The sequence below is a fragment of the Physeter macrocephalus genome, chromosome 18 (assembly GCF_002837175.3).
Source record: "Physeter macrocephalus isolate SW-GA chromosome 18, ASM283717v5, whole genome shotgun sequence".
Taxonomy (NCBI): Eukaryota; Metazoa; Chordata; class Mammalia; order Artiodactyla; family Physeteridae; genus Physeter; species Physeter macrocephalus.
The window spans coordinates 83,786,955-83,799,724 of record NC_041231.1 but is presented as its reverse complement, the minus strand read 5'-3'; the positions used below and the strand labels follow the sequence as shown (position 1 = coordinate 83,799,724).

General features: G+C 47.8%; 1 protein-coding gene across 2 annotated transcripts in view; it reads right to left on the bottom strand.

Moving 5' to 3' along the window:
• Positions 1–6,104: 6,104 nt before the first annotated feature.
• The window catches only part of EFHC1 (EF-hand domain containing 1), a 65,280-nt gene continuing 58,614 nt past the window's right edge, over positions 6,105–12,770 (bottom strand). For both annotated transcript variants that reach the window (XM_007130208.3, XM_028478768.1), the window contains 2 exons: positions 7,734–7,944; positions 6,105–6,331 (listed from right to left, as the gene is read on the bottom strand). In XM_007130208.3, the coding sequence (XP_007130270.1) occupies positions 6,260–6,331; positions 7,734–7,944 (283 nt within the window). In that variant the 3' untranslated portion in view covers positions 6,105–6,259. The remainder of the gene's footprint in view (positions 6,332–7,733; positions 7,945–12,770) is intronic.

The window sequence follows — 12,770 nt, the reverse complement described above, 5'->3', positions numbered from 1 at the left end:
AGAGCCTGTTGGGTTGACTTGTCCTGATTTGGCCGTTCTATGTTCTTCAGTCTTTAACACTCTGAAGGCCCGGCCAGACACCCCCAAGTTTGAGAGGCTGCTCAGCGCCATCCGCCAGGAGGAGAGCAGATGCTAACCTACCTCGGCAGCCCCCGCCCTCCCAGCATCCTGGCTGGCACGCGTGCAGGGGCGCCGGGCGAGGTGGCGTGGGAGAGGAGGCTGGGGGGTGGACGGGTGATCCCGGCTGCCAGTGCCCCTCCTCGGAGGCTCTGTGATGGGAAGTTATTTTTACCCTCCAGGCTCTGATAGCTACACTGTAGTAGATCACAGGTGCCCCTTCTAAAGGCAGGGCAGGTTCTGGGGGAAGGAGGAGCAGGCCGAGCCAGGCCTGCATCGTGGCCGAGAACCTTTTCCCTTCCTGTCCCAAGGTGGAGCTACCAACGTTTCAGAAACCAGACTAGACACCTGTGCTCTGGCCACCTCTGCAGATGCTCCTCTTGACTTGAAACCCTTGGAGCCGGGCTGGCTGTCCTGGGATGCATGCAGCTGGGTTTGCTTTGGGGACCTTCCTTCTCCGTACCTTTGACTTTCTCCTAAGTGCTGAATAAGAGGTAGGGGCGGAGAGTGCGCCCCCTCCTGACTCCACACAGAGAATTCTAGTCCCTGGAGCCTTTTTAAATTCAAAGTGGTGCGATGCCCCCCCACCACTTTAGGTTTCCTTCGGGCTTCAGCCTCCCTGGTGGTCTGTCCTAGGCCTAGGGGCCAAGAAGGCAGGGAGGTCTGCACGGGACTCACTCCCCTGCTGGGGCGTCAGCGTTCCAGCGAACAGACCCCGATCCTGGTGGCCGGGGCCTCTGCCCCTGTGGAGGGTGGCCTTTCTCCCGCTCCAGGCTGCCATCCTAGCTCACAGCCCCGCTCCTCAGGAGGGACTGGGCGGGACTGGAGAACTGGGTCTTGACAGATCGCTTGGTGAGGAGCCTTCACCAGCTCCCCACTGGATCCTGGTTCTCGAGTGAACAGTGACTCCTCTCAAGAGGCTGAGGATGACCTCCAGTCCCCCGCCCCTCCCCCTCCCCCCAACGGCTTGCTCTCTGCGGAGGGCCCCGAAAAGCACGGGGATTCTGGCTCTGCGCGGCCCCTTTTTGCCCCGAGCTGATCCTGTATCTTTTTGTGTCAGAAGTGCCTTACATGCCGTGGTCTCCTGGCCTCCACTTGCACTGTGTGGCCAGCCCCCCGGGCCCCGGCACAGTTACATGTTAAAGGGACGCGGATTGTGACAGTTTCACCTCATTCGTCTTAGCCTCACCGCCACCCCCGCCACTGTCAGGGTCTGGTGGTGTCCGGTTTCTCCCTTGTGTCCGGTGGCTGTGAGGGCCCCTTCACGGGCATCTGCCTGTCAGGGAAGCTCGGGGCTCCCAAGGGCACCAGACCTCTGTGCCTCGACCCACGTGGTGAGCCTTGCTCATCCAGCTCCTCTCGCGCGTAGAACAGGAGGCGCCCTGGCTCTAGCCTCTTCTCATCCATACTGCTTCCCGTTTGACCCCGCGTTTCTGCGGTAAGGTGTTTACTCTCACTTCCCGGTCACAAGCGGCGCTCACAGGTGCCCCTCGGACGTGGGTCGGCGGGGGGGCTGTTGCAGGGCACCCCTCCCCCCCACACGCGGTGCGCCCGACCCTCGCCTGCCTCGTCCTAGCTCTTCCGGGTTGTGCAATACCTCTCCTAGCCAGTGGTCTTTCCCACAGGCCGTCTGTCCCTTCCAGTGCGTGGCCACTGGGGCGGAAAGGACCCACGGGAGGGTGGTCGTCATCCCCACAGAAGAAACGGTAGCCACGCTCCCTCTGTTGCTGTCATTCTTGTGACCCTGGTGGCACTCTAAGTAGAACATTGTAGCATCATCTTTGAAGTCCATATAGTTTTAAAACTGTTGAAAAGGAAAAACACCATCCTCACGATGGGGCATTAATAAGTCAGCATCTGGGAATAAGATCCGTGTGACACCTGAGGCATCACCATCAGTTTGTTGTAAGGGTTCTAGAGTTTCTTGTTCGTGTGGAGAGGAAGGAGGTTTTCCTGGGAATCGGCCACGCATGGACAGCCCTGGTCATCAGATCTGACTGGTTGTAAGTACCACCATTTCCTTGGGTACAGATTCAAGTGTTTATGTAATGAGACTACACACCTCATTTTTTCAGTTCCTCTTGTTTAATAAACATCTGAAGGATGAGCTGAGGCTGCCGGTGCCCTGAGCAACTCATAATGCAAATGTGCACAAAGCGTCTTTTTGTTTTTCTACTTTAGCCTGTTCATGTTATGGACCAAATTTCAACAAGGAACTCAAGGAAAATTTGTACCTGCCATATTTATGCTTTCATGTAAAAGGGGTTTTTTTTGGGGGGGGGGGCTCTTTTTACTTTCAGTGAACTTTTTTCCAAATCCTTTTTTTTTTCTGTCCGGTTTTAAAACAAATTACGGTTTTGTATGGATTTTTTTAAATGTACATTTTGAAACAAATGATCAACAAATATTTTTGAAATAACTGAATAAAAGGCATTGAATTATTCGCCTACTTGTCTCAGGTATAATTCCTTCTACTCCTTTTTATCTGGAGGCTCACATTTGCTTTTTTTTTTTTTTAAGTTGCAATCATTTTATTCCACCTCTTAGATGGCTATCTGGGAATTGATTAGGGTGTTGCTTCAATGCATCGTAGAGTATGTTTTTCCCCTGAAAACTGAAAAGGATAAGAGTGCTTTAAAATAATGATATTGCTGGCAACTTAATTTTTTCCAAGACTTTGCATCAACTAGTCTTAAGTTTGTATTGCTCACAGTTGCTTTTATATGAAGAACGAGTTTGCATCAATTTCAGCCTCATTTCTAACATTTTTCACTGTCATTTCTTGCATATCTTTTGAGATATATATTTGTTCGTTGTGTTCATGTGAGTTAGTTAGGGAATTGGAATTAAGGATGGAGAAGGAGTCAGTTATATTGAGTGGTGGGTAGTAATATAAGCCTCATTTTTATTGGTGTCTGTAACAGGGAAGTGTGAACGTGGAAAGGAGTGTGATGACATGGGGTGTGTGGGCAGGAAGCGCCACAAGGAGGCGCACTGTGCCTGATGCCTGCTGTACGGCTGCCCCCATCATCCACGGGAATATGTTCTGAGAACGCCCCCCCCCCCCACCAGTGGATGCCTGAAACCCCAGAGTTCCGGGCCCTAAATATGCTATGTTTTTTCCTATACATACCTACCTATGGTGAAGTCTATAAATTAGGCACAGTGAGAGATTAACAATGATAATAAAATAGAATTATAACCATATACCATAATGAAAGTTATGTGAATGTGGTCACTAAAAATATCTTTCTTACTGAGCTGCACTCACCCTTCTTCTTACGATGTGAGGTGACTGAATGCCCGAGTGATGAGGTGATGTGAGCTGGATGATGCAGACGCTGTGGTGGAGTGCTGGGCTACTACTGGCCTTCTGACGACACGTCAGGAGAGGATCACTTGCTTCAGGTGATCACGGGTCACTGAGCCATGACAATGTCGACGGCTGGGGATCCCGGGTGGGACAAAGTGGGAGGGTGCAAGATTTCATCACGCTACTCAGAATGGCGCACAGTTTAAAACTTACTTATGAATTATTTCTAGAGTTTTCCATTTAATATTTCCAGACCATGGTTGACCATGTTTAACTAAAACTGTGGAAAGTGAAAGTGTGGATAAGGGGGACGACTGTGTTATGGTGTCACTTGGCTAGGAGAGGATGGGGCTAAGTCTCTGTAAAAGCCACCAGATGTCAGTGTAGGTGCTGGATAGATGCTGTCCGAGCACTGGTACCAGCAGTGGGCACAGAACACTGCTGGCATCAGATGGCCTGTTGCCCATGGCTGTCTGCTGTTTTTCCAGGACCATCTCCAGAGAGAGCTCAGGAGATGAGTGCAGTTAGTTGAGGACAGACATGGGCTATGAGGACCAAACAGGAACCATGTACCTGAGGCAAAGGCACGGTGCCAACGGAGAGCAAGCGGCTCAGCCGGAGAAGCTGGTGACCCTGGGCAGTCGGCCTTTCTGAGCCTGCTCGCTCCTCTGGGTTCAGCGTTTTCGGGGGGTGTCGGCTGGCTGCTTTGCTTGTTTTTGCAGGGAACGGTGGTGGTAAGGTTTAGGGGTAGTGAATGCTAGGTTCATCGTTCAAATAAAGACTCAGTAATTAATTTCTATAGGAACATGCTTGTGCTCCTACACCAGCAGGGTATTCACTCACCCAGGTAACCCTTGATTTTCTGGAAACATCTAGAGACATCTTCTCAGGTACCCCTAAAACCTACAGATACGGGCTTGATACACCCTAATTAGATGGTATTTTCAGGCCCCTGGTAGTGTAGACAGAGTACAGGTAGGAAGGAATCAGAGACAGCATTTATAAAGATGAAGTTGGTGGCTGACTTCAACTAAGGAGCAGCCCTGCTTCTGAAAAGCCCATCAGAGCTCAGTCGATAACCAGTAGCTGCTACTAGTCTTTTCTGCCTATCTTGAGGCCAGGCTCTCTAAAAGCAGTTTTTCTAAATTTTTTTTTTTTTTTAACTACCGCCCACATCAAGAAATGTTTTACATCATGACCCAGTAAATACACACTCATTTGAAACAAAAGTTTCATGAAACAAATCAGTGTACCACACTGTGATATTTCCTATTATCACAGTGTCTGCCTGCCAATGCAGGGGACACAGGTTTGAGCCCTGGTCCAGGAAGATCCCACATGCCGCAAAGCAACTAAGCCTGTGCACCACAACTACTGAGCCTACGCTCTAGAGCCTGTGAGCCACAGCTATGCGCCTAGAGCCTGTGCTCTGCAACTAGAGAAGCCATGGCAGTGAGAAGCTCACGTGCCCCAACGAAGAGTAGCCCCTGCTCGCTGCAACTAGAGAAAGCCCGCGTGCAGCAACAAAGACCCAACGCAGCCAAAGATAAATTTAAATAAATAAATAAATAAATAAATAGTAAAATGAAATAAAATGCAGGTCTACTAATAGGCCTAGAACTGCAATTGAAAAACATGGTGTCTACTTCCCTTCCCTGCCGGGGCGGGGCGGGGCGGGGCGGGGCGGGGCGGGCGGCACCGTCTGCAGCACCACACCCGACCTGATGTCTCCTCTGAGCAAATTCTGTGCATCCTCCTCCTACGCTCTAGAGCCTGTGAGCCACAGCTATGCGCCTAGAGCCTGTGCTCTGCAACTAGAGAAGCCATGGCAGTGAGAAGCTCACGTGCCCCAACGAAGAGTAGCCCCTGCTCGCTGCAACTAGAGAAAGCCCGCGTGCAGCAACAAAGACCCAACGCAGCCAAAGATAAATTTAAATAAATAAATAAATAAATAGTAAAATGAAATAAAATGCAGGTCTACTAATAGGCCTAGAACTGCAATTGAAAAACATGGTGTCTACTTCCCTTCCCTGCCGGGGCGGGGCGGGGCGGGGCGGGGCGGGGCGGGGCGGGCGGCACCGTCTGCAGCACCACACCCGACCTGATGTCTCCTCTGAGCAAATTCTGTGCATCCTCCTCCTGCTCTTAGTCACTCTACACCTGCATTAGTCAGGGCTCTTTCTCCAGAGCAGCAGAACCGATAGGCTGTATATATAGAGAGAAAGGGACTGACGATTTAAGGAATTGGCTCCCGTAACCGAGGAAGCTGACAAGCTCCAGTATCTGCAGTCAGCGACCTGGAGGCCTCTGAGGGCTGATGGAGTAGTTCCTGTCTGAAGGCGAGTGGGCTGGAGCCCCAGAAGAGCTGATGTCTCAGTTTGAGTCCAAAAGCAGGAAAAAGCTGATGTCAAAGCAGGCCGGAGGAATTCTCTCTCATCAGGGAAAGGTCAGCCTTTTTGTTCTATTCAAGCCTTTAATGGAATGGGTGGGGCCCACCCACATTGGAGAGGGCCATCTGCTTTACTCCATCCACCAACTCAAATATTAACCTCATCCAGAAACGGCCTCACAGACACACCCAGAAATGTCCAGGCACCCCATGTCTAGTCAAGTTGACACATAAAATTAACCATCACAACACCCCTATCTCCCCTCCCTAAATAAGGCACCAACCTTAGCTCCTACAAGATCCAATTTAATTTAGACTTCAGTGGTAAAAGAACCAAAAAGGAAATATAATTTCAAGAGCTCTGTAAATGCCTCTATGAAGAGTACAGCTATACGTGGGCCCAACCTCAAAATACTGTGCTGCGTTCTGTCCTCAGCAGGTCAGTTGGAGAAAGCACGGACAAAGTTATAGTAGTCAATCTTGTCTTCTCCGTGAGAGCACATCCTGATGAGCTGCGGGAGAGAGAAGGGGAGCCCGTGAGAGACAGATGGGCTGCTTTCAGCTCAGCTGCAGAGCGCTCTTTAGTGCCTGTCCCCTACCTTTGTAAACCAGCTCAGGCTTTATATATCCTTGGCTGATTCTGAAATGATCCCATAAACCGGGTAGGTAGGTCAGAGTATCCCCATCTTCATGAAATCAAAGCTCAGATGGAGTAGATGGCCTGCCCAAGGTTTCAGGTTTAACATATATAAGAGCACTGTCATTTCCAAAGCATTTTCGTTCTTATATTCAATTACAAGACTTTGTCCATCCAGTCAGCACAGAGTAAGACTTAGAATAGCAGGTTGCTGCTATCACAGCCTAACAGAAAAATCTAGTCATGTCACTGCTCAAACCAAGTCCCCTGAAACACCTGTGAGTGGCAGTAAGCACACTGATTTGCTGTGGCTACTTTAAGGACGTGTGCAAATCCATCCCACCCCTGCTTTCCCTGTCCCACCTCCCCCGACTGCAGCTCCTCTCTCCCAGGTCAGGTCACAGATAGCACAAATGACTTAGAAATCGAAGGCTGGGTGTGCTGTCAGCCTGAGACTTGGGAAGCTAGATGGGCGTTTGGCCCACTTGAACTGTTATCCTTCTACCTGCCTCCCTCACTCCTTGCTAATGTTCCCGTCTGAAAAACCCTCGTCTCCAACCTAGTCACACTAGCCCCAAACAGAAGGCTTCCCTAAATGAGTCCTAACTTCCAAACATCCCTTTTTGCTAACGTATCATTAAGAAGGACTACAGCATCACAATGTTCCTAATCAGTGAGAATGTCTCAATAACATTAGCCACCATCGTTGGCAACTGTGGGAGAAAGTTTGTCCCAGCTTCTAGGGGAACCCTGGTCAAAGGGGTTTTTAATGAAAAAGAGGTATGAAATGCCCTCTCCAGCTCCCTCATGGAAACTCTTGGAGGAGATCGTCCATGTCATCCCTCCACTGGCAGCTGACCGTGGACCCCTACCGGCGGATGCTGCTGTCCAGGGCAGCGGTCACGCCCTCTCCCACGCCAGCCCTACTGATGGGCTAACATAGGTTGTGAAGGTGTCAAAGGCTCCCACCATCCTGCTCAGTCCAGCTTTTCAATCTGCCCTTAGCAGCCACCCTCCTTTAGCCCTGACATGGCTCACTGGCCGCTCTGTGCTGTCTGGCCCCTGCCCACTTAAAGAGATGCCCTACAGCAGCAGTTAGGAAAGGATGCCGATGCTAGAGTCGAGGGCAAATGCCATAATCAGGACCAAACAGCAGATCTGAGGTGAACACCCCAAGTCTTCCCCAGTTAAAACGAAATACAAATGCAACTGCCTTTGGGAACGAGTGAGCGGTGCCCAGCCTCTGCAATCAACCCCAAAAAGGAACTCCTACTCACCTCTTTAACCAAGGAATCGTCAACTGGGAGGTGAAAAGAGTCACAGATTTTAAAGAACGTCTCCCTGTCCACATGTCCTGAAGCTTCCTTGTCATAAATTTGAAACATCTTGTGGATGTTGTCCTTGCACGGGTGATCTTTCCCTTGCCTCTGGATCGTGTCTATCAGGGCCTCCAGTTCCTGCACGCCTGGGTCCTCTACTGTTTGCTGGCTGTGGAGAGAGGAGATGGATGGATGTGGTGTTTATTCTCGAATGGTCTTACCTCAGTGACCGAAGTTCTCACTTGGTGAAGTAGGGGAAGCATCTGATGACAAACAGCTCTGATGCTGAGCTGATCAATAACTGAACACTTGCCTGCAGGGGCTGGCAGATGGCTGAGCTCATGTCAGGAACCCTGACTAGGCTCAGCCTCCCTTGCTGCTGTCTATTAAATCCCTGCAAAGAGCCAAATCTACCACCACTACACCCCCCAAGTCTGGTGTTTGTGGGAGTCGCATGATTGTCATCATCTATGTTACAGCATCTAAAAATAAATGTTTTAGAAACAGACTTAAAAGTAGTATGATGGGGACTTCCCTGGTGGTCCAGTGGTTAAGAATCCGCCTTTCAATGCAGGGGATGCAGGTTCGATCCCTGGTCGGGGAACTAAGATCCCACATGCTGCAGGGCAACTAAGACCTGATGCAGCCAAATAAATAAATAAATAAATATTTTTAAAAAATAGTAGTATGATGAAGAAATCAAAGAGGATCAAAAGGGAAACAAAATACCTAGAAGCAAAAATGGAAATACAGTTGACCCTTGAACAAAGCAGGGTTTAGGGGCAACCACCCTTCGCACAGTCAAAAATCTGCATATAACTTACGGAACAACCACATATTCGGAGGGCTGACTGTATCTGCAGATTCAACTCATTAAGGATTGTGTAGTAGTATAATACATATTTACTGAAAATATGTGCATATAAGTCGATGACACAGTTCAAACCTGTGTTGTTCAAGGGTCCCCTGTACTAAACACCAAAATTTATGGGATGCAGCAAAAGCAGTTCTAAGAGCGAAGTTCACAGTAATAAATGCCTACATTAAGAAAAAAGAGGGAGTTCCCTGGTGGACCAGTGGTTAGGACTTGGTGCTTTCACTGCTGTGGCCTGGGTTCAATCCCTGGTGGGGGACCGAAGATCCTACAAGCTGCATGGCGCAGGCAAAATAAATAAATACTAGAAAAAAGAAAGATCTCAAATAAACACACTAGTTTATACGTGACTCAAGGAACTAGAATAAGAAAAAAACTAAGCCTGAAGTTAGCAGAAGAAGGGAAATAATAAAGATCAGAGCAGAAATAAAGGAGAGACTAGAAAAATTATAGAAAAGATCAGTGAAACTAAGAGCTGTTTGAGAAACAAAACTGACAAACTTTTAGCTTGACCAATTTTTAAAAAAAGAGAAAAGACATAAAATCAGAAATGAGAGGAGACATTACAACTAATACCACAGAAATACAAAGGATTGGAAGAGACTACTATGAACAACTACACATCAACAGATAGGATAACCTGGAAGAAATGGATAAATTCCTGGAAACATACAACCTACCAAGCCTGAATCATGAAGAAATAGAAAATCTGAACAGACCAATAACAAGTAAGGAGATTTAATCAGTAGTCAAAAATCTCCCAACAAAGAAAAGCCCAGGACCAGGCAGTTTCATGGTGAATTGTACCAAACATTTAAAGAAGAATTAATACCAATCCTTCTCAAACTCCTCCAAAAAACTGAAGAGGAGGAAACACTCCCAAATTCACACTACAAGGCCAGCATTACTTTGACATCAACGCCAAACAAGGACACTACAAGAAAAGAAAATTACAGACCAATATCCCTGGTGAACACAAAAGTCCTCAACAAAACACTAGCACACTGAATTCAACAGCACATTAAAAGGATCGTACATCATGATCAAGTGGGATTTATCCTTACTATGCAAGGATGATTCAACATACACAAATCAATACACCACATTAACAGAATGATCATCTCAATAAATACAGAAAAAGCATCTGACAAAATTCAACATCCTTTCATGATGAAAACTCTCAACAAATTAGGTATAGAAAGAATGTACCTCAACGTTATAAAGGCCACACATGACAAGCCCCCAGCTAACATCATACCCAGTAGTGAACAAGACAATGATGCCCACTCCGTAAGATCAGGAACAAGACAAAGATGCCTACCTACCCTTGCCCCTTCTATTCAACACAGACCTAGATAGAGAAATTAGGCAAGAAAAAGAAATGAAAGGCATACAAATAGGAAAGGAGGAAGTAAAACTTTCTGTTTCCAGATGACATGATCTTAATACCATACATTAGTCTTTAGAAAATGCTAAAGACTACCAAAAAACTGTTAGAAGTAATCAACAAATTCAGTATACAAAACCAACATACAAAAATTAGTTGCTTTTGAACTTCCCTGGTGGCGCAGTGGTTAAGAATCCACCTGCCAGTGCAGGGGACACGGGTTCGAGCCCTTTTCCCAGAGGATCCCACATGCCACAGAGCAACAAAGCCTGTGTGCCACAACTACTGAGCCTGCACTCTAGAGCCCGCGAGCCACAACTACTGAGTCTGTGTGCCACAACTACTGGAGCCCACGCACTTAGAGCCCGTGCTCTGCAACAAGAGAAGCCACTGCAATGAGAAGCCCGTGCACCGCAACAGAGTAGCCCCCACTCGCTGCAACTAGAGAAAGCCCGTGCGCAGCAACAAAGACCCAATGCGGCCAAAAATAAAATAAATAAAATTTATTAAAAACTTAGTTGCTTTTCTATATACTAACAATGAACTATCAAAAGGAAAATTAAGAAGACAATTTTATTTACAATAGCTTTTTAAAAATTACTTAGTAATAAATTTAACTGAGGAGGTGAAAGGCCTATACAGTGAAAACTGTAAGACATTGATCAAAGAAACTGAAGAAGGCAAATGGAAAGATATTTTGTGTTCTTGAATTGGAAGAAGTTAACACTGTTAAAATGTTCATACTATGCAAAGCCATCTATAGATTCAATGCAATCCCCACCAAAATTCCAATGGCATTTTTCACAGAAAAAAAAAAATCCTAAAATTTGTATGGAACTACAAAAAACAAAATAAAAACCCAAATAGCCAAAGCAATATTGAGAAAGAAGAACAAAGCTGGAGGCATCACACTTCCTGATTTCCAACTGTATTACAAAGCTATAGTAATCAAATCAGTATGGAACTGCTATAAAAACAGACACATAGACCAATGGAATAGAACAGAGAGCCCAGAAATAAGCCCACACATATATGGTCAACTAATCTTTAACAAGGGTGCCAAGAATACACAATGGAGAAAGGATAGTCTTCTGTAAGTGGTGCTGGGAAAACTGGATATCCACATGCAAAAGAATGAAACTGGGGGCGGAGTCAAGATGGCGGTGTGGGAAGACACAGAGTTCCCGTCTCCCCACAACTAGGGTGCCTGCTGGATGCTGGTGGGGGACCTCGATGCCCAAGGAGACAGGAAGAACCCCCAAGCGAACTGGTAGGAGGTCAGGGGACTGAGTGGGGAGAAGTGGAGGCCAGACAGGACCAGAGCCCCTGAGGGGCGGCTGAAAAGGGGGAGGTGTTTGCACTCATGGAGGGACCCTCAGGGGCTCGGATCGGGGGGAGCGCACCCAGCATTCCCCCTGCCCAATTGGCCAGGGAAGTCTGCCCAACTCTCAGGCCAGGTCCTATGCCCTCAGAGGACCCCTGCAGGCCGAGGTGGCCCTGGGGGTGTATGGGGAGAACAGGAGAGGCAGGTGGGAGGGTCCCTCCAGGACCGGTGGGTGTCTGCCGCACCCACTCGAGCCCAGGAAGCCTGCTGGGCTCCCAGGTGGGGTCCCCTGCCCTCTGAGACCGGAGGAAGGAGGGACGCCTGGGCCCCCTCTGTTGAGCCTAAGCCCCACCCCCAACAGACTCCAAGACCTTTTCCAGCCCTGTGGGTCCTAAGCATAGGCCCTGCCCACCACCCAAACCCCACCCCTGCTTAGGCCCCACCCTCCACAGTCAAGGCCTTTTCCACCTTTTTTATTTTAATTTTTATTTTTCTCCTCCTCCTTTTTACTATTGTGGTTCTGTTTTACCTTCTGGTTGTTGTCTCATCTATATTTTTATTTTTATATTCTTTCTAACATATCTGTTAGTTTACTAGTCTAATTTTATATATATATATATTTTTTTTTTTTTTTCTTGCGGTACGCGGACCTCTCACTGCTCACTGTTGTGGCCTCTCCCGTTGTGGAGCACAGGCTCTGGATGCGCAGGCTCAGCAGCCATGGCTCATGGGCCCAGCCGCTCTGCAGCATGTGGGATCTTCCCGGACCAGGGCACGAAACTGTGTCCCCTGCATTGGCAGGCAGACTCTCAACCACTGCGCCACCAGGGAAGCCCTATATTTCTTACTTTGTTATTGTTCTCCTTTCTTTTGTTTGCCGCCCCGCGCAGCTTGTGGGATCTTGGATCACGAGCCGGGGGTCAGGCCGAAGCTCCTGTGGTGGGAGCTCTGAGTCTGAACCACTGGACTAACAGAGAACCTCAGACCCCAGGGAATACTCATCGGAGTGAGGTCTCCCGGAGGTCCTCATCTTGGCACCAAGACCCAGCTCTACCCAACAGCCTACAAACTCCAGTGTTGGAAGCCTCAGGCCAAACAACCAGTTAAGACAGGAACACAATCCCACACATCAAAAAAAAAAAAATGAGATGACAAAAAGAATATGTCACAGATGAAGGAGCAAGGTAAAAACCTACAAGACCAAATAAATGAAGAGGAAATAGGCAATCTACCTGAAAAAGAATTCAGAGTAATGATAGTAAACGTGATCCAGAATCTCGGAAATAGAATGGAGGCATGGATTGAGAAAATACAAGAAATGTTTAACAAAGATCTAGAAGAACTAAAGAAGAAACAGAGATGAACAACACACAACTGAAATGAAAAATACACTAGAAGGAATCAATAACA